The 17,932-nt window shown below is 64.7% G+C and overlaps 1 protein-coding gene across 9 annotated transcripts in view; it reads right to left on the reverse strand.

Moving 5' to 3' along the window:
• Nucleotides 1–1,445: 1,445 nt before the first annotated feature.
• PACS2 (phosphofurin acidic cluster sorting protein 2) overlaps nucleotides 1,446–17,932 on the reverse strand; it is a 36,250-nt gene continuing 19,763 nt past the window's right edge. For 2 of the 9 annotated variants that reach the window (XM_053666035.1, XM_037132020.2), the window contains exons 4-24: nucleotides 17,633–17,758; nucleotides 16,712–16,874; nucleotides 16,117–16,190; nucleotides 15,846–15,902; nucleotides 14,783–14,842; nucleotides 12,704–12,858; nucleotides 11,865–11,955; nucleotides 11,479–11,553; nucleotides 10,886–11,028; nucleotides 10,406–10,538; nucleotides 10,090–10,194; nucleotides 9,910–10,016; nucleotides 9,563–9,717; nucleotides 9,167–9,277; nucleotides 8,679–8,787; nucleotides 5,212–5,254; nucleotides 4,148–4,190; nucleotides 3,837–3,972; nucleotides 2,918–3,144; nucleotides 2,696–2,809; nucleotides 1,446–2,157 (exon numbers count right to left, since the gene is read on the reverse strand). In XM_053666035.1, coding sequence (XP_053522010.1) covers nucleotides 2,039–2,157; nucleotides 2,696–2,809; nucleotides 2,918–3,144; nucleotides 3,837–3,972; nucleotides 4,148–4,190; nucleotides 5,212–5,254; nucleotides 8,679–8,787; nucleotides 9,167–9,277; nucleotides 9,563–9,717; nucleotides 9,910–10,016; nucleotides 10,090–10,194; nucleotides 10,406–10,538; nucleotides 10,886–11,028; nucleotides 11,479–11,553; nucleotides 11,865–11,955; nucleotides 12,704–12,858; nucleotides 14,783–14,842; nucleotides 15,846–15,902; nucleotides 16,117–16,190; nucleotides 16,712–16,874; nucleotides 17,633–17,758 — 2,346 coding nt within the window. In that variant the 3' untranslated portion in view covers nucleotides 1,446–2,038. Of the gene's footprint in view, nucleotides 2,158–2,695; nucleotides 2,810–2,917; nucleotides 3,145–3,836; nucleotides 3,973–4,147; nucleotides 4,191–5,211; nucleotides 5,255–8,678; nucleotides 8,850–9,166; nucleotides 9,278–9,562; nucleotides 9,718–9,909; nucleotides 10,017–10,089; nucleotides 10,195–10,405; nucleotides 10,539–10,885; nucleotides 11,032–11,478; nucleotides 11,554–11,864; nucleotides 11,956–12,703; nucleotides 12,859–14,782; nucleotides 14,843–15,821; nucleotides 15,903–16,116; nucleotides 16,191–16,711; nucleotides 16,875–17,632; nucleotides 17,759–17,932 lie in introns of those variants that run through there. The other 7 variants (XM_053666032.1, XM_053666036.1, XM_037132019.2 and 4 more) reach the window with 5 other exon arrangements.

Raw genomic sequence — 17,932 nt, forward strand, 5'->3', positions numbered from 1 at the left:
GTGGGCTAGGAGACCCTGCTGAGGGGCCGCCCACCCCTCCCCCCACCACACTGGTGCCACAGACGGCTTTAATTCTGCGTGCCCTTTCTTTGAGGGAGTGCTTTCCCATGTGTCCTCAGAACAACCCCAAGAGGGGGGGAGGGGAAACGTGACCAGCTCCACTGAGCCAGTGTGGAAATTGAGGTGCAGGTGAGGACACAGCAGGTCTCCCAAAGGGTTGTGGCAGCTGTGCACCTGCACGACCTCTCAGGCCCAGGGATGGTGTGGCAGGTGGGCTCCAGATTACTCAGTAACAGGACTCCACAGCCAGGCTCCATGGCCCTGGGGCACAGGGCAGAGATGCTGGGCACCCCCACTCATGCACACAAGGGCCCACCCGCAGCCAGCTCTGAAGCTAGAAAGTGCAGTCAAGGGTGCTTCACCTACACCTCCTTCCTGCTGAGTGTGACCTCTGCAAAGTTCACTTGAGCAGTGACCAAGGCCAGGGCCAGTGGTGAGGCTGGGTAGGAGGCTCAAGGTCTCTGTGCTTCACTGGGCAGCTGCAGGCAGGCTGCACAGGCCGCCGGAGAGGCCGTGAGCTCAGGGTACATCCTCATCCCAGGTTCTTCCCAGGGCCAGCCAGGGCCTCAGGCCAGGGTGCAGCCTCAGGCACCTGGTCCAGGCAAGTAGGAAAAGGTGAGTTTTAGCAAGGAGGTACCATCATGGGGGCGGGGGGGGGGCCCTCTGCCCAGCATTCTGCCCACAGGTTCCTGAGGTCATGCCCAAGTCCTGTCCGACAAGTAGCCCAGGGCCATTGACCACCAACACTCAGACCCTGCGCAGCTCCCTGGGGGAGGAGGTAACAGGGAGCGTACAGGTGAGAAGGATGGGCCATCTTCTATTCCCCCAGGGATGGGGCCCCTCTGGGCCGCAGGGTGTTGGCGAAGCCTGTCTCTAGAGACTGGTACAACCCGCAGCCCATTTTCTGAGCACAGTCTGTGTGCCTCTCAGCCTTAGGCACCAGGTCCCAGGGCCATGACTACCAAGGGGCAGAGACTGGGGGACTTGTGCTGCGGTGACCTGGGATGTAGTGGCACAAGACTGGGGGGGACCCTGGCTGCAGGGCAGGATGCCCTCTCCTGCTGCGTGGGAAGGCAGAGGGTGGGGCTGCTGTCCAGGAGAGGACCCAGACCCACAACCTAACTCCAAGGAGCTCGACCCCAGCCGCACCCACCAGGCCCACCGCCTGAGCATTCACTGGCCACAGCAGTGCTGCCAGGTGACACCTGCACCCTGCAGGCAGCGGCTGAGGCAGGGGGAGGCCAATGTGCTTGCCAAGTCTGGAGCAGGGACAGCTCACCAAAGCACGGAGGTGTCTCAAGAACAGCCCCAGGGGTGGGTCGTGGGAGGAACTGGCTGGCTTTGCCCAGCCCAGTGGCTGGGGCTTCAGAAGAACAAGAACTTGCTTGGCAGCTACGTTGTAACATGTATTTAAAGGCATGAAAAATACCTGATACTGTAAAACCTCCACTGCCCCAGGCTGGAGTTTATTAAGAACCACCGGTGAGTGGTGCTGGGGCCACTTGGCTGGTTGGCGGCTGGGGCCCAGGGCCGGGCTCACTGGCTTCTGTGTTTCGCTCAGCATGCCCCTGGCAGGGGGCTGGCTGTTGGCCTCTGGCACCCAGCTCCATCTGGGCACACGGGCCACCTGCCGGAGCGGGCTCCCTAGGGAAGCAGAGTCCTGGCTTCCGGGGAGGGCAGGTCTCAAAGGCAAGCATCCTTCTTGGGGGAGGCAAACAGGCTGAAGTGCACTGACCGTGACACCGCAGCCCGGCACTGCCGCCTGGCCCCCAGCCTGCCGGAGCATTCTGGTTAATAAGCAGAGCAGTTAGGGGACCCCCAGTGGGGGGGCCACCGTTAGTTTCCAGGTTGTGAGCACGTTCACACTTAAGACGGTTTCTCTTTGTGTTTTCAAGGCCTCTCTCCGTAGTAAACTGCAATGTTAACAGAAAAGCGGCTGTGCCCTCCAGGACTTGGCCATGGAGGGCGGCGGGCGGGGCTAGAAGGTGGACTTGGAGTGTCCGAAGATGCAGATGGGGAAGTGCTTGACGTGGGAGGACCACTGGGCTGCCAGCTGGAAGAACTTCACATCATTCCACTCCACGCCATCGATGAGGACTGCGGGGACAAGGCCATCTGAGTCCCTGCCCTGCCCGCTAGCTGGGGGCGTGCACCAAGCCCTCCTTCGGCCTGTGCTTAAGACAAGCTGGAGGGACTGCTACCCCCAGGGACTCCCAGGCTCCCAGCGGGCAAGGACCTGCTGGCTAGGTCTGTCTGCCGTCTGCCCTCAGCCACCCACTGTGGCTCTGACCATGACCTCTCCCTGACCATGGTGGCTGCTGGCCCTCACCCCCTGGGCTCAGCAGAGGTCTGCAAGACGGATGGAAAACACCTTACACTTCGACCAGAAAATCAAGGCAGGAAAGCAGGGGTTCTCCACCCGCAAGGTCCCCAGACCCGAGCTCATGGGAAAAGACTGCTCCTCCGAGCCCCGGTTCCGGGTCCTGCTGTGGGTCCCCTTTGCGTCGAGACGCACGACTCGGGCTTTGAGAGGAGCGTCCCAGACGGGTGCTCCTGGGTGCGCACGTGCCGAGTGGGCCCCCTCCTGCTCCACGGCGCCGCCGGGGCCGGGCGTGGGGCTGGCAGCGGTGCTCACCCCGCAGCATGTTCTGCTGGTGCTTGGCGGTGCAGATGAGGCGGCTGATGCCCTCGATGCACTGGCTTTTGGACTCCACGTCCTTGTCCTTGGTTTTCTTGGGCAAAAACATCACTAGGAAGAGAAGGGGCCAGGCCGCCCTATTGTTCCCTCAGGGCCGAGGGGAGGCCCTGGGACCCCTGCCTGCCCACCTGGGCCCCCCACTGGCAGTCCCCCACTCACCCTTCTTGTTCTTCTCCTTGGTGACCACTGTCATAGACATGGTGGGCGTGGCTGCAGCCTCGCCACTGCTGGGCAGCCTGCTGACCTGCAGGGACCGGAAGGTGCACTTGAGCGTGTTTTTGGCGGTGGGCAGGTCCTTCTTCTCCGCATCTCTTTTCCTGTCTGTGGGTGGGGCTGCTGTCCAGTAATCCACCTGCAGCCCCATCAGCTCGGCACCGACACCCTGGCTGGGGAAGCAGAGGGAGGCTCGCTGTGCGTCCTCAGATGGTGACAGTGCCTCCTGGGGGCAGGTGCAGGTGGGAAGGTGTCATCCATCCGCTGCCCTCTGTGGGCCCGTCCTGGTCTCCTGAGACAGCCCGGTCTACCCGTGCTGTCCTGGCAGAGTCCACAGGCCAGGCAGTCCCAAGTTGCCCCTGGGGTCTGGAGGGCCAAGGTCAATCTGCCTCATCCCAGGCATGGCCCCCACAGAGCCTGGGTTGTCCCTTGTGGCCCCCGCAGTTGCGAGGACCCCCCCAGACCCCACTTAAGTCTCGCCTGCTGAGTTCTGTTCCTGAGACCCAAGGACAGCAAAGGGCTGTTAACCCCCCACGTGCCACCCCCGACACCTTCTACCTGCTCCGTGGCTCCCAGGCCCCATCTGCGGACAGAGCGCCTGCCTCTCCCTTCTCTGCGGTTTCTGTCCTTAGTGACACCATTTATTTCCTGAGTGAGCCCAGGACTTGCGCCCACCCATCATGGGGGCCCCCTATCTGAGCAAGCCGTGTCCTCTCAGCTCTGACCACTCTGAGTCCACCCCCATCAGCCCTTCAGCTTCGTAACACTGGGGCAGCCAGTGTTCCTCCTCCAACCCGGGCTGGCTGTGCGGGGGGGGGGGGGAGTCAGGTGGGCGGCCCGTCGGGGAGTAGCTGCCTGCGCTTACCTGGGGGATGACAGGCCCCCGCTCACAGATGGGGAGGAGGGAGGGGTGGGTGAGGCTTCCTTGGCGGCAGGAGACATGGACGGCGGGGTGGACGAAAGCACACTGGAGCCAGAGGGGGCCGCGTCATCGGAGTCTCCTTGGGGAGGGAGCAGGGGAACGGCTCTGAGCTCCCCGCAGCAGCCCCAGGGCCGTCCGTAGGCCGGGTGGGGGCATCGGAGGTGAGTGGAGGCTGTGGTGGGTAGGGGTGGGCCCCGGGGACACAGCTCCGCTTCTGGGCCCTGCAGAGGACAGTGCTGGGACAACAGGCTTACCTGACGTGGCTGAGGACGGCTCCACAATTCCAACCTTCACCACCTGGAAAGCGACAGGCACTGGCTGGCAGCGGCCGCGTCCTGAGGCTCCAGGCCCCCCAAAAGGAGCTGCTGGGGAGGGTGGGTCCAAGCCATCCTATCTGTGGGCAGGGCCAACCTCAGGGCAGCCGCTGCCCGGGGGTCGGTGTGACGTGGGAGTGGTAAGGACCCCCTCACAAGGGTGTGCCTGGAAGACTGTGAGGGGCTGCCAGCTACGTGGCAGCCCTGTGCTCCCAGGGTCCGCAGCCGTGGTGGCCCCTGGGCTGGACCCGAGCCACATCCAGTGCTCGGGATCTGTGAGGCCTGCGCCCCTGCAGCCCCGCACTGCAGCCCTTGGCCAACCGGGGACCTGGCTTGACAGCCTGGCCCAGCTCCAGGACAGAGGCCACGCGCCTGCACCAGGTGCTGCAACACCTGTGGGACCAGGCAGGGCCACGTGAGGTCCAATCCTAGTGACAAGTCGCAGACGGGCCACTTAGTGGCCGTCCTGCTGCCTGAGGGGCTGCGGCTGCCGCCATCCCCAGTCCGGCCTCCTATCACCTCAGAGGGGACAGGCTGCTCTGGACTGACTCCCCCAGGACCAGGCCCCCTGGCCAGGCTGCCACGGCTCTCAGATGGCACCTCAGCTGGGGGTCACGTGGTGGATGGCAGGCTGCGGACACGGGCAGCCCCTCGTCCCCTCACGAGAGAGGAGGACCTGCTGGACGCCAGGCAGTAGCCCACACCTGGCAGGACCCGCACTGAGCCCTGTGGCCAGGGCACCACAGAGCCGAGCGGGACCCAGGGGACACAGAACAGTGCTGAGGGGCCTGTTCCTCACCCCCTGCTACACACGGGAAGAAGACAGGAACCTTTAATAAGGTAGAAGGCAGTCAAAGGCAAGACCTCAGCTGAAATTGGTGCAGAAGATTCTGAAATGCATCAACTTGACGCAGAATCAGACTGGAACCACCTGACCCTCAAAGGCAGGCAGCAGAGCTGAGGGAGGCTTTGGGCACAGCTGACACCCGCCTCGTGCTACTCACCCCCACGAAGGGAATGAACTTCTGCGAAGACTCCTCGTCAGGGCTGTAAGCAAGAGGACAGTCACCGCCGGCTTGGTTCAGGGATCCCCACGCCCGCCCAGGAAGGGGCCCAGGCAGGGCTCAGTGCCGCTGCAGGGCAGCTCCACGCTGGGGGCAGAGTCTCGAGGAGCCTGCGTCCAACTCCACGGGACCCCCTGGTGCACAGGGCAGCCAGCCCAGCCTGACAGGCAGACGTGCTGCCCACATCCCAGGGAGCATCCTGGACCTCTAGTCACTGGAGGTGACTGCCCTAAAGCCAGGAGCAGAGGTTTTCTCCCAGGTGGTCTGGGTGCCAGCGGTGCCCACCAGCGTTGAGGCTGTGGTGGGAAGTGCTCCTGGGCCTCTGCCCGTTCTCTCACTTGAACACCCCTCGGAGCAGCCCACAGAGGCTGAGGCGCTTGGCTGTGCAGCTGCCTGAGCCGAGGGTGTGTGGCGGGCAGTGGGATCTGTCTGGACCTGGCTCTGCACAGCCTCCAGCGGGGCTTCCACCAGCCTGCACTGGGGCCCCAGGGGACCCCAGGAGTCAGGTTCCAGGCCCCGTGGGCGGCTGGAAGGGCACCTCCCTCCTGGCCTTTGGGAGGTCACACAAAGCCTCAGGAATGGCAATGTCTCTTTGTCCTGTGTCCACGGCTGGTGGCCTTCCTCTGTCCAAGAACCGGGTCTTTGGGCCACAGCCACAGCCCCAGTCCTCCTGTCTAACTTTCCCCAAAGCTCAGAGCCTGGTGTCAGAGAGGGAATCCCAGGCAGGGGAGTGGCCACGATGCCCCCACCTGGCCTGAAATGCGCCACTGGATACAGGGCTGACCTTCCTCTCTGACACCCACTCCCGGAGCCTCGCCCCCACCGCAGCTGCCCACCAAGTGTGCCCATGAGCTGGACAAGCGGGCCAGGGCCTGCGGTGAGTGGATGCCAGCCACCCCCCTCCAGGCATCACCTGCACGGGGACCCGAGGTCCCTACCCTGCGCCGCCACGGCACCTCTGTGGAACACCCAGCACAAATGTTGGGGCAGAAGCACCTGCAGCTTTGCTCCGCCCCACGAGGAGGACTGAGCTCCCAGCCCACCCCCGCTTTCTGAGGGGAGTGCAGCTGGAGGAGAAAACATCCCGTCCCGAGGTGGGTGTCCAGGCTGCTGCATGCAGGGTGGCCCAGGAAGGAGCCCTGGCACCCCAGGCCCAGTGCCCAGCAGGCTCCGGTCCCCATGACCCCTACCGAGAGCAGCACATAGGGAGGCAGACGAGGGCCTGGAGGGGCCGAGACCCAGGAAACGCCACAGCACAGGGTTGCTGCCAAGACTCAAAGCCAAGCTGCACCCAGGGCCATGCACACAACACCCAGCCCTTGACACAGGCCCAGCGTGACAGGGATGACACTGGCTGGCCACTGGGACACATGGCGTCAACCCGAACCCCGGATACAGAGGGGAGGGACCACAGGCATCCTTGGGGTGGCTGCACCCCTGGATTCACACAAGCTTCACCTTCACGTCAGGGACCAGGGCGCCGAGCACCCCCTCACCCGGGAGCTGTGGGCTGCACAGGGCAGGTGTGTCTGACCGCTGGCCAGGAACAGGTGGTCACACAGGACCCTCTGGCAAGTACTCCTGGGGGCTCTCACTAGCAAGGGGCCAGGGGGCTGTGCCCAGTGCCCTCCTCTCCTGGGTCTCCTGGGTGGACAGAAGTGGGCTGTCTACCCCAGTAGGCAAAGGCGAACATGCTAACTTCCAGGCCCTGGACTCAGGGGCGAGGGTGGGACCAACATGCAAGCCTTCACGGGCTCGTCCAGGGTACCTGGAGCCTCCAACTCCCCTGGGCACTGGTACCACCCCTGTAATGCAAGGCGGGGTGGCAGGCACGGGAGGGAGAGCCGGGCTCTCCCAATGACCTGGCTTTCTGCTCAGACCGGCCAGCTGGGGGGCGGGGGGAGGAGGCAAGAAGCTGGGCCCAGGCAGCGGGCGTGCTGTGGGGTCCTCACGCCATGGCCCACACGGAGCAGCTGCTACACCAAGAAACGGCTCAGGGGCAGCAGTTACCACGGCTGGTCTTTCTCGAGCCCCTAGGCTTGTTTAGCAGGACAGCACAGGGGCTGCAACCCTGCCCTGGGGCTTTCCCAGGGAGCAGGTAACCCCAGACCCTGGGGCAGAGAGCACCCAGAGAGGGGCCACCCTGCAGGCGCCCCATGTTTGGCTCTCAACAGACCGGTTTTTGGGGTGGGGAACCCCCTGGAGTGAAGAACCCTACCCAAAAGCACGAGTTCCTAGCAGTCTGGCCAAAGGACTCCGCCGGGAAAAGCCTGTTTGGGGGCACTAACCCCTGTGTCAACTGGGCAAGACCCCATCCTCGCTTGCCACAGCGTCCCCACAGGGAGGCTCAGCATCATTTCGCCCTCCTGGGGCCATGAGGGCCAGCACCCAGTGCTCACGCCCACCCAGAGCTGGGGGTGGGGCCCGCACGAGGTGAGTGGTGTCAGCGGGCAGCGGGCAGCAGCTCGAGCTTCGATCTCAGACCCCCGCTTCCAAGCTGAGAAACAGCGCCTGGCGTAGCCACTTCTTAAATCGAATCTCGGGACCGAGACAGAGGGGCCCGGGTGACTGCAGGCTGCAGCGTGTGGTGGCCGCCAGCGGGCAGCGGCTGCAGCAGGGTCCGGTCTGCTCCTCGGGCCGGGTGGGAGAAGGGAGCCTGGCCACCCGCCCTTCCAGACGCACCCCCACCTGCCGACACTGCTAAACAGCCCTAAAGACCAGCCGGGGAGAGATGGAAGCAGACCCCGAGACAGCGGTACCTGAGGGCAAAGTCAAAGTGAAAGTTCTTTCTCCTTTTCCAGAAAGCCACCAGGGAGAAAACACAGAAATGTTATTATGCTAGGGAGCCCTGGCTCGGCCAGCGGAGGTTCCCACTCAGCGGGGCAGCGGCTGAGAGCGAGACAGGCCAAGGCCCCTCGGCCCCTCGGTGACAGAGCAGCTGCTCCCGACCCACGGATTGACGCAGGGGCACTATGCTGTGTCTGACTGGCCGCCGGGCCGCCCATCCGGCTCTCCTCCCCACAGGACCTGCCAGGTCCCAGGCTCGGCCCAAAAGGGGCCACTCAGCCCCCTAAGTCCCCACCACTGCAGACCTAGTCTGGCCACTGCACCAGGCCAGGCTCCTGGGGCCTGCTGCTGACCACTGTCCTGCTCGGGGCAGGGCGAGAACTGGTCTCCCAGCCGGGGGTGCCAGTCAGTGCGGGGGCTGGGCACCTCAATGTCCAAGCTTTTCTTACGGGAACTCACGGCACACGTGACAACGGGAGCGCAGCCAGCCTGCCCAGCCCCCTGCACCTGTTCCTCAGGGCCATCACTCAAGGTCCCTTCTGCACCACCTGGGCCCATAAAGTAGGGCTGGGGGCCCTGTCGCCTGCCCTCACCACCTAGGATGGGGCCCCCCAGGATACCTCTTCTGCTTGTAGGTGAGCATGGCCTCCGCAATGGGCAGCTGGTGAGCACAGTTGGCCCCTGCGATGTACTGAGTGACCCTTGACACGATGTCCAGTGTGTCCTGCACTGTATGAGGTGTCCACGTGGGGCCGTGAGGTGCGGTGCTGGTCCCACTCCACGTCCTGGGGCTGCCCAGCAGCCAGAGCCCAGCGGCAGACGCCACCCACACGAGGTCCCAGGTGAGGGCAGTAAAGCCTCTCCAAGTCCTGAGGAGCTTCCCCCGGGGTCCAGGGCCCTGCCTCCACCAGCCCAGGCCCTGGTCACCACCCTCGGGGCTCATGGTGGCAGAGGAATGCATCCTAGCTGGGGCCCTGTCAGCTGCCACCCCCACCAGGTGTTCAGGTGTGGCCAGGGCCTCAGGAAGGGGGGAGCATGGGGGTCTGTCTTGGGAGATGACAGACCCTGGTCCTAACAGGCGGTGGTGGTGTGGACACCCCAGCCTCACCGGCGCTCTGGGCCTCCAGCTTGTTGAACAGGTCCCGCCAGGCCAGGTCCTGGAAGAAGTTGTGATATCGGTGGTCCACGGAGCCCAGGTACCGGGCCACCGGGTGGGAGCCTGCGGGTGGGACAGGTCAGGGCGTGAGGCCTGCCCTAGCTCCGCACCCTCGTGGCCCTCGCCGGGCCGCCCCCGAGGGTGGCCCCCAGGGCTCGGCACATCCCAGGGACGGTCCCTGGGATGTGACCGACACGCTCAGGTGTTTCCAGAACGAACGGTGCCACCCAAACAGGCGCAGGCTGCTGTCACGGGTTTGCTCAGGGGGCAGCGGCCGGCCCTGCACTGTGCTGGGTGACGGACACCCGCCCTGGCCCTGGGTGTCCTCAAGGGCAGACGCACGCTCACCCAGTGGGATGACCAGGAAGCGCATGTAGCCCAGCCAGTCTGGCGTCTTGTGGGACAGCTGCTCCACAAAGAGCCGCAGCACAGCGCCGAGGTAGTGCTGCGCCCCTGCCACCGCGATCTTCACAGGCGTCGGCGGCTGGGAGTTGCAGTTGCAGCTGGTCCGTGGCAGGAGAGGGGCAGTGGCTCAGGGGCCATGCTCACGGGGCACTGTCCCAACCACTCACGACCCCCCTGCAGCTGCTGAACGCCAGGCCCCCCGATGGCCCCGCCACGGCCACTTCTGCGCCTTGCACCACCCGCCGGGACCCGCAGGCCGGGCCGGGCTCAGGCCGCCCCGGCAGACTTACTATCTCTGTATCCGTGAGACGATGGTGCTGAAGGCCGCCTGGACGTCGGCCGCGGAGCAGGTGCACACCACGGGCAGTGCGTGCCGCTGCAGGACGTCCGACAGGAACTGGGGACGAGCGTGGCGGTGGGTCTCTGGCCACCCCTAGCCCACACCCCCCAGGGAGGACACTGGCCCCCACCTGCCCCTGCCAGTCGGAGGTGTTGACGAGAATGATGTTCTCCGGCAGCTGGTCGTCGGAGACCAGGATGTGGTTGAGCTGGTCGTACACGGTCTTCCTGGGGATCTGAACACAGGCCTGTCCTCACTGGGCAAGAGAGTGCCGTGCCCCCTCCCCGTGACCCCACCAGCACCCAATTTGGGCAGCACTTGGCTCTGGGCAGAGGCCACGGGGCTACGGGCAGTGCAGGGCCAGGCGGGCACAGGAGCAGTCAGACAGCGGGAGGCCGAGCTCCGGGGCAGCCCGGCCTCAGGCCGCCGCAGGGGTGCCCACCCACCTGCAGCTGGCTCCGAGTGTCCGGGCAGCGCTCGTTGTCCAGGCTGTTGGCCCGCTCGTTCTGTGGCCGCGCCGGCTGCCTCTCCTTCAGCGACGTGCTCCGGCCCCGGCGGCCAGCCTGCTTCCCCTCAGACCTGTGGGACCAGCACAGACTGGCCCGTGTGCTCACGACCTAGCTCTCCGGGAGCCCCACCACGGGCTCAGGGGGTGCCGCCCTCTGGCACAGCCCCTCCAGCAGCAGAGCCTTGCACAGGCACCAGCTGCAGGGGCGCTGGCAGCCACCATCACACCTGCCAGCAGCTAGTGACAAGGGGGGCAGTCACAGCCGGTGTGTACCTCTGGGTGCACCCAGAATTCGGCGTGTTGCTCAAGTGGTTCCATCAGTAGCCGGGCCCGCCTGTGACATGTGCCTGCATCCCACAGAAGGGTCCCTCCCACACGGTGCTGCCCAGCCAATGGCCTCCCTAGGGCGGCCTGTCACCTGGTGGAGGGGATGACGAGAGACTCGGTCTTGGTGATGCGTCCGCTGGGCGGCAGCTTCTCGGTGAACACGTCCAGGGTGGAGGTCTCCGCTTCTGGGCTGTCCTCGGGCTGAGCCAGTGGCTCCGCAGGGGCTGGAGTGCTCTGCTGGGAGGGGACGCTGTCGGGGACACGCTTGCGGCACGGGAGCGCCCTCTCGGTCTGGGGGCTTGTTCAGGCCCCCTTCAGGCTGGTGCTTCCCTACACGTGGGCACAGCCGCATGCCGCCCAAGAGCCACACAGACCTGGCCTCCCGCCCCCAGGCTCCTGCTCCGGGTCCCCAGGAGGCCAGCACCAAAGCTCCTCAAACCTGCCCCATGGCCCAGGAAAGTCCCTTGAGAGCCTGAGGGCAGCAGTGACCAATCTACATCCTGGGGCCTGTGCCCAACAGCAAAGCAGGGCACACCCGCTGCCCACCATGTTGCTCTGCACACGGGTCCTGGAGGTGAGAGGAGAAGGCCTGTGTATCCAGCCCCGCCCCCCGTCAGACCCGAGAGCAGTGTGTTGAAGGGGTCTGGGCGTGAACAGTGAGTGCACACGGCCTGCGTTGCTTACGTGGGCCACCGAGTCGGGGATGCTGTCACTGGGCGGCCTGCCGCCCACGGCCCGCGTCTTCTCCGGCACGTCAGCCTGTGTGAAGGAGGTGGGATCAGGCTGGACGCCAGGCCTCCGTGCTGGGCAGAGGGCTGGGTCGGAGGCGGCCCAGGAGACCGGCCGGGGGTTTCGTGGGTGTGGGCTCAGGGCTGCCCAGTAGCACTCGTGGGGAGCTGGGCAGGGAGACCCTGCCACTGGGCAGAGCCAGTGGCACGTCAGCTTGGGTGTGTCCGGCATCACCGTGTTTGTGGCCCCCCGAGGGACGACGGTAGAGGGTCACGGCAGACCTCTCCTTGCCCAGCTGCCCCAGAGCAGAGCAGGGTGGCCTAGGCCCAGCACTCGCTCACCGGACTCGGAGGCTCCTTCTGGCTCCGGGCGCTGTGGATGCTCCCGATCTCCGTCTGCGAGCTGGAGTGGGACAGGCCTTCGAAGTACGGCCTGGGCGTGGGGGTGGGGGGGTCACTCTCCAGACCCTCCCTATCACTGAAGGCAAAGCCTCCGCTCCTGATGGGGTTCTCAGGGCAAAGTGGCGTCATCAGACGGCCCTCTGCCCTTAAGAACGGTGGCGTGAGGGAGGGCATGGGTGGCCCAAGGCCACTCGGCTCCTCCACCATTCAGGACCAGCCTGTGTCCCAGAAAGCTGGTGGCACAGGTGCCGGCCACAGCCTACAACCCCACCAGCAGGGAGAGACTGTGGAGGAGGAAGGGGATGTACAGGTTCAAAGGGACTTAGAAGACAGTTCAGGCTAAAGTCATGGGTGGGACTTGAAATATCTAGTGACAAAGCCACGTGGGGACGTGGAACCGTGAGAGGGACGCCACTGCACGTGGCAGACAGGTCGGCACCCTGAGGGGCCGTGCCTCACCCCACACCTGTGCTGCTCTCCTCCTGATCCCCCTCCTGCTGCAGGGCCGCACCTGGGCCAGTAAGCACCTGGGAGCACCCGCTGCCCAGCCTGCATCCCACTGGACCCCAGCCCACACAGCCGGCCTCTCTGTCCCCCACATACATCCTGTCCCGGACAGACGCCCACGGTCCCAGGAGCTTTCCAGAGTGCGGCCTGGCTCCTGCCATCTGCCCTTCTCCTGGGACACCTGCAGGAACCCCCATGTCCCTACACCCACATCCCACATCCATACCCGAGTGCTGGCTCCCTAACACCCGCGCCCCGTGGCCACCACACACCGGAGCTTGGGCTTGGGGGTGCTGAGGACGCTGTCATCATCCTCCGTGTCAGGGCCGCTGTCACTGGGGTTCTCTGCGTCCAGCGTGTCACACAGGTCCAGGTCCTCCTCCACCTCGGGGACCTGCTCTGCGGGGTCCTGCTCCGAGTCCAGGACCTGCGGCGAGGGCAGATACGTGAGGGCTGCTGTGTCTGGGTGGGTGCGCCTGCAGGACAGAAGGGCACAGGTCCATACACAACCCCATCTGCTCCCCCAGCCCGATCGTCCCCAACGTTGGGGAGACCCCCTGGACGCCACACAGAGGGAGGTGTGTCCTGGCACCTGGACGCCCCGTCTGGACTGTGAGGCTGGAACGGGCACCTCGCTGTGGAGCCACCGCCGTGGTTGGGATGCAGAGGCTTCCCCAGGGAGCCCCTGCCCTCCCAGTGCCCCCACCTGTCCCCATGCGCGTGGCCTTTTCCAGGAGGCCACACGAGTGGAGCCACACAGCACACAGCCTGGCACCGTGTCCTGCCAACAGTGGGCTCCCTTTCGCCGCTGGGTCATGTACCATGGAACCAAGGACCCGAGTTCAGCCATCCAGCCGATGGGCCCCGAGGCGTCCAGCGCTGCTGGGTCCAGCTGCCACCCTTGCACCTGTCCCCACCCTCACCTGTTCCCGCGAGCACAGGCACCGAACTTCCTGAGGCACCACCAGGCTGCGTCCTGGGTGCCACACCACCCATGTCCCCATTGTCCTTGCTCTGTGTCACTCTGTGGCCACCTGGTGTCACTGTGGCCCTGGCCTGCATTCCCGATGACCAGGGACACCAAGCTCTGTTCACAGGCCTACTGGCTACCCGTGGGTCTTTGGAGAAAACACCTTGCCAGGCCCCCGCAGAGCTCTCCGAGCCGTCCACGTTCTTGTGTCCTGCGTACCAGCCGCGGTCACGGGACTTGCACAGACGCTCTCGGTTCACGGGCGGTTCTGTTTTCCTGGTGGTGTTTGCAGTTCCGCAGTTTAGCTCCCACATTTAGGTCTCCGATCTCTTTTGTGCAGGTGTGGGGCAGGGGCCGACTCCATTCTTCGCATGTCGATACCCAGGTGTTCCATCAGCATTTGCTGAAAACGCTGTTTCCCCACGGCACGGCCCTGGCATCCTGTGGATGCCAACTGCCCCGAACTGGGCTTATTTCTGGGCTGTGAGCACTGCCCAGTGGCCACAGCCTCGAGGTCTGACGTGAGGTACGAAGGTGCAGTCCAGGCCCCTTGCATTCCCACATACGACGTGTTAGGAGAGCTGCTGGCTGATGTTGGTGAGTGGCAGCTGGCTGGGACTGGAGCGGCGCGAGGGGTGGTGCTGACGGCTGCAGCCAGGGTGGCTCCCCATGTGTGAGCCATTCTGATGGGCACCACGGCTGCACTGGAACACCAGGAGCTCAGAGGCTCAAGTCCCCCCTCTCTGGGTAAGTTCTAAACTTGGAACTAATTTTCCTCTGACCACATTTAAAAAAAAAAAGCATGTTTCTTCTGGTTACAAAGGTTATATAGCCCTGGCTGATGTAGCTCAGTGGGTTGAGTACCAGCCTGCAAACCAAAGGGTCACTGGTTCAATTCCCAGTTGGGACACGTGCCTGGGTTGTGGGCCAGGTCCCCAGTAAGGGGTGCACCAGAGGCAACCACACACTGATGTTTCTCTCCCTCTCTTTCTTCCTCTCTTCTTCCCTCTCTCTAAAAATAAAGTCTTAAGAAAAAGTTATGTGAACTGATTATAGAAGACTTGGAGACTACAGAAAAGCCAAAAAGGAAAAAATGTTGAAAGCCACCTGGTGTGTTGTCAGTGGGGAGGCTGAGTGGGGGTGGGGCTTGTGGCATCTGTACTTTCTGCTTGATTTTGTGGTGAACCGAAAACTGCTCCAAAAAAGTCATAAAAACACACAAAACAGACTGGTGGCCGCAGCCCCCCAGAGGACGACACGTGGCCTCCCCGGGGTGTGGCCATCAAGTCAGAGCTCAGGGCGCGCAGCAGGCGCTCTCACCGCCTCCGCTGCAGACGCAGCCAGGTGCGCGGGGTGGCAGAGGGGGGCGTGGCTAACTCACCTCGTCGGACACTTTGAACCTGCGCAGCAGGGCCACGACCTTCTGCTTGAAGTTTTGTTGCTGTGAGAGGAGGGGACTGAGTCAGAGCCTGCGAGGTTGCTCCCTGAGGTGGACAAGGGAGGCCGGCCTGGCCCCGAGTCCTGCCGGAGCCTGCTGCAGCGTTCACGGACTCACAAGCGCTCTCGCAAGCTGAACAACAGGCACTTCCTCCAGCACCCAAACCTCCGCCGCCGCCGCGGTGGGACGCAGAACCGGACCCAGGGAGGGGCACCAGCTCCACCGCAGGTCCAGAGCCCGGAGCGTGTGCACCTGCCCACCTGCCTAGGGGCTAGCACCTCCCGCTGGCACGACCTCCCTGGCTGGACTCCAGGTGGGGGCTCAGCACTGGCCCCTCCCAGCTACCCTCAAGGGGTGGGAGCGGGTTACTCTACCGAAGGCCGCGCCTGCCCCCCTGCTCTCCATCCACAGCTGTGGGGGCAGCTGCAACCAGCACGTGGGACCAGCCCTGGCCCCCTACTATGCTGCCCGACTGAGGACTGGGGCACACAGTGGGGGGCCCTCTGTGACAGGTTGAGGCCCCATCCTGGGACTTTCCCCTGGAGAAGCCTGACAGTCCTGCCAGCCCCACCCCCCGGGGCCACCCACTGTGCTGGGCAGGCCAGCTGCTGAACTGAAACAGGGGCCTGGGGACCGGCCCGCACAGGGCACATCTGGGCACCAGTGGAGTGGGGACTGTTGCCCTCTGGTGAGCCTGGGGAGGCCCTGCAGACCATCGCCTGCCAGGGGAGCTCTAGCTAAAGGCTAAGCACCACGCCAGCCCCTCTCAGGCCAGGGTCAGGGCCTGGCCTCTTCCCGCCCTCATGCCACCTCTGGGGGAAGAGACTGCACCTCAGAAGAGACCAATTACATGCGCCACCCAGGGCCAGGGGTGGCCACTTCACTCCTGGACCCTCCAGAAGCTCACTCAAGCTGCCCGCCCCCTGCACGCCACCCCCGCCCCCGCCATTCCCCAAGGTTAGTAAAACCACACTCCACGGACCCTGGTCATGGACGTCGTTCTTACTATCGATCGCCGCTGCTTCTTGGGCTTCCCTACATCAAAGTCGTCCTCATCCAAGTCCTGTGGAGACATGGCACCTGGGGCCAGGGCAGCCACTGGGGACCCAGGGACCCCGCCCCCCAGGGCTGACAGAGGGAGCCCTCTTTCCAGTGGCCCTGTGCGCCTGCCTATGCACTTGGGGCGAGACACAGCCCCCTGCCCAGTGCCCCCCCACAGCAGCAGCTCTGGAGGGTCCTGGGCCGTCCGCTGGGGTCCTGCCACAGCGGCTGGCTACCTGCCCGTGCGCGGCATCATCGCTGGCCTCCTGCTCGGAGGAGAAGCTCTCATACTCCTCCTCAGAGTAGTTATCTGCGGAATGAGCACGTGGAAGGGTCAGCACCTCAAGATTCCACCCAGTATCCTAGCAATGAGGCCACCACCCACTGTCAGGCCCCCTCGCTATCAGGAACTGGAGGGGACAGCCCCAGGCAGCAGGAGCAGGGCCCGGGCAGCCCTGGCAGAGGGAGGGCGAGGCCGCACTTCTCCGCTCCCAAAAGCCCTCCTCCATCCCCAAGCCCCGCCTGCCAGGTGCATTTCAGCCTGCGACTCATGCTGGACTTGGGCCCCTGTCTGCCCGTCACCCCACAGGGCACAGTGAGCACGGCTGTGACAGTGGTGACAGGCCATGCCAGGACCTGCGTCCAGACCCAGAAGGCACTGTGATCGACCCTGCGACCTCTCCTCACATGTGATGTCACAGCCACTGGAAGCAAAGCTGGGCTGTGCCGCAGCCAGGCCAAGGCAGCCACAGACCACTGCCCTTTCCTGACATCTCCAACCCCGAGGAAGGCGGCCAGAAGGTGGCAGGGAAGCAGGGACGTGTCAGTCACCTGTGGACTTGGCCTTGGGTCCAGCCTGCATGGCGCTATCCTCATGGTCGATGGGCTGGCTGGACAGGGAGAAGATCCAGATCTCAGCCACCTTGGCAGAGGCCTCCTTGACGCTGCTGCAGAGGCTCAGCACCTGGCCGCCCTCGGGGGGGCGCTGCATCACCTGGGGGAGGCGCCATGTTAGGAAGGACCACAGAGCAGGGGCCCCTGCGGCAGTAAGACCAGAGTGGACACAGGGGCCACATGGGTGGGCCAAGTGGGGGTGGCCAGCACCAGGTGCAGCCACAAAGGACAGCTGCTTGTCAGTGAGGAGGGTCCGCAGCCCAGCTGCCTAGGGGCCACAACAGAAGCAAGCGGTGTGCAGACAGCCACTCCTAGACAAGACCACGGCCCACACGACGTGAATACACGTGTGTGTGGCTCATGGCCCAGCCACTGCCCAGGGCCCTGCCCTGTGCCACAGGACACCCACCCCACTCCGAGTCCCAGAGGGCCCCTGACACCCTGAACACTGCCCCATGATGGTGGAGACTCCAGGGCCCAGGGGACACACAGCGCCCGGGCCTCTTCTCCTGCGTGTGCCCCGCACTGATGCCTGGGGCACTGGCTGCCCCACGGCAGGTGGTGTCAGATGGTTGGTCCCCTCATTTCCTCACCAGGCAACAAACTTCCTGTCACCCGACCCACTGAGCGTGCGTGCCGCCCACCAGGCAGCCCGAGCCTCACCAGCCGTCCTGCTGGACAAGCCAGTGCCTGTTCGGTGGGACACAGGCATCAAAGAAACCGGTGGGGGAAGCATGTGAAGGGTACTTCCTGGGAGGGCACAGGTCACACCCACGCCCGGGCAAAAGCTTTTCTGAGCCACGGGGGCCATCCTGGCAGAGCCGTAGTGGGGGAGCACAGGGCTGCCCGGTGCCTCACCTCGGCCATGTGGATGGCGCCCACGGCCAGCGTCTTGTAGCCCAGGATGGTCCGGTTCTTGTAGCGCTTCCTCCGCTGCAGCATGATCTGCAGCTTGTTGCCTTCCCTCTTCAGGAAGTGGGGGTACTGTGGGGGGAGGGGCCACACTGCCGTCCACCCAAGCCGACCCAAGAGGGCTTGTGAGCACACCCCAGGTCAGGGGTCCACCCAGGGTGGCCACCAGCTGGGGCAACGCTAACAGCCCACGGGGGCGGACATGCGGCTCTCGAGGGTGTCGGGCCAGGGCCAAGGACACGTCCT

The sequence above is a fragment of the Artibeus jamaicensis genome, unplaced genomic scaffold (genome assembly GCF_021234435.1).
Source record: "Artibeus jamaicensis isolate MK-2021 breed Jamaican fruit bat unplaced genomic scaffold, CSHL_Jam_final contig_444, whole genome shotgun sequence".
NCBI classification, from domain to species: Eukaryota; Metazoa; Chordata; class Mammalia; order Chiroptera; family Phyllostomidae; genus Artibeus; species Artibeus jamaicensis.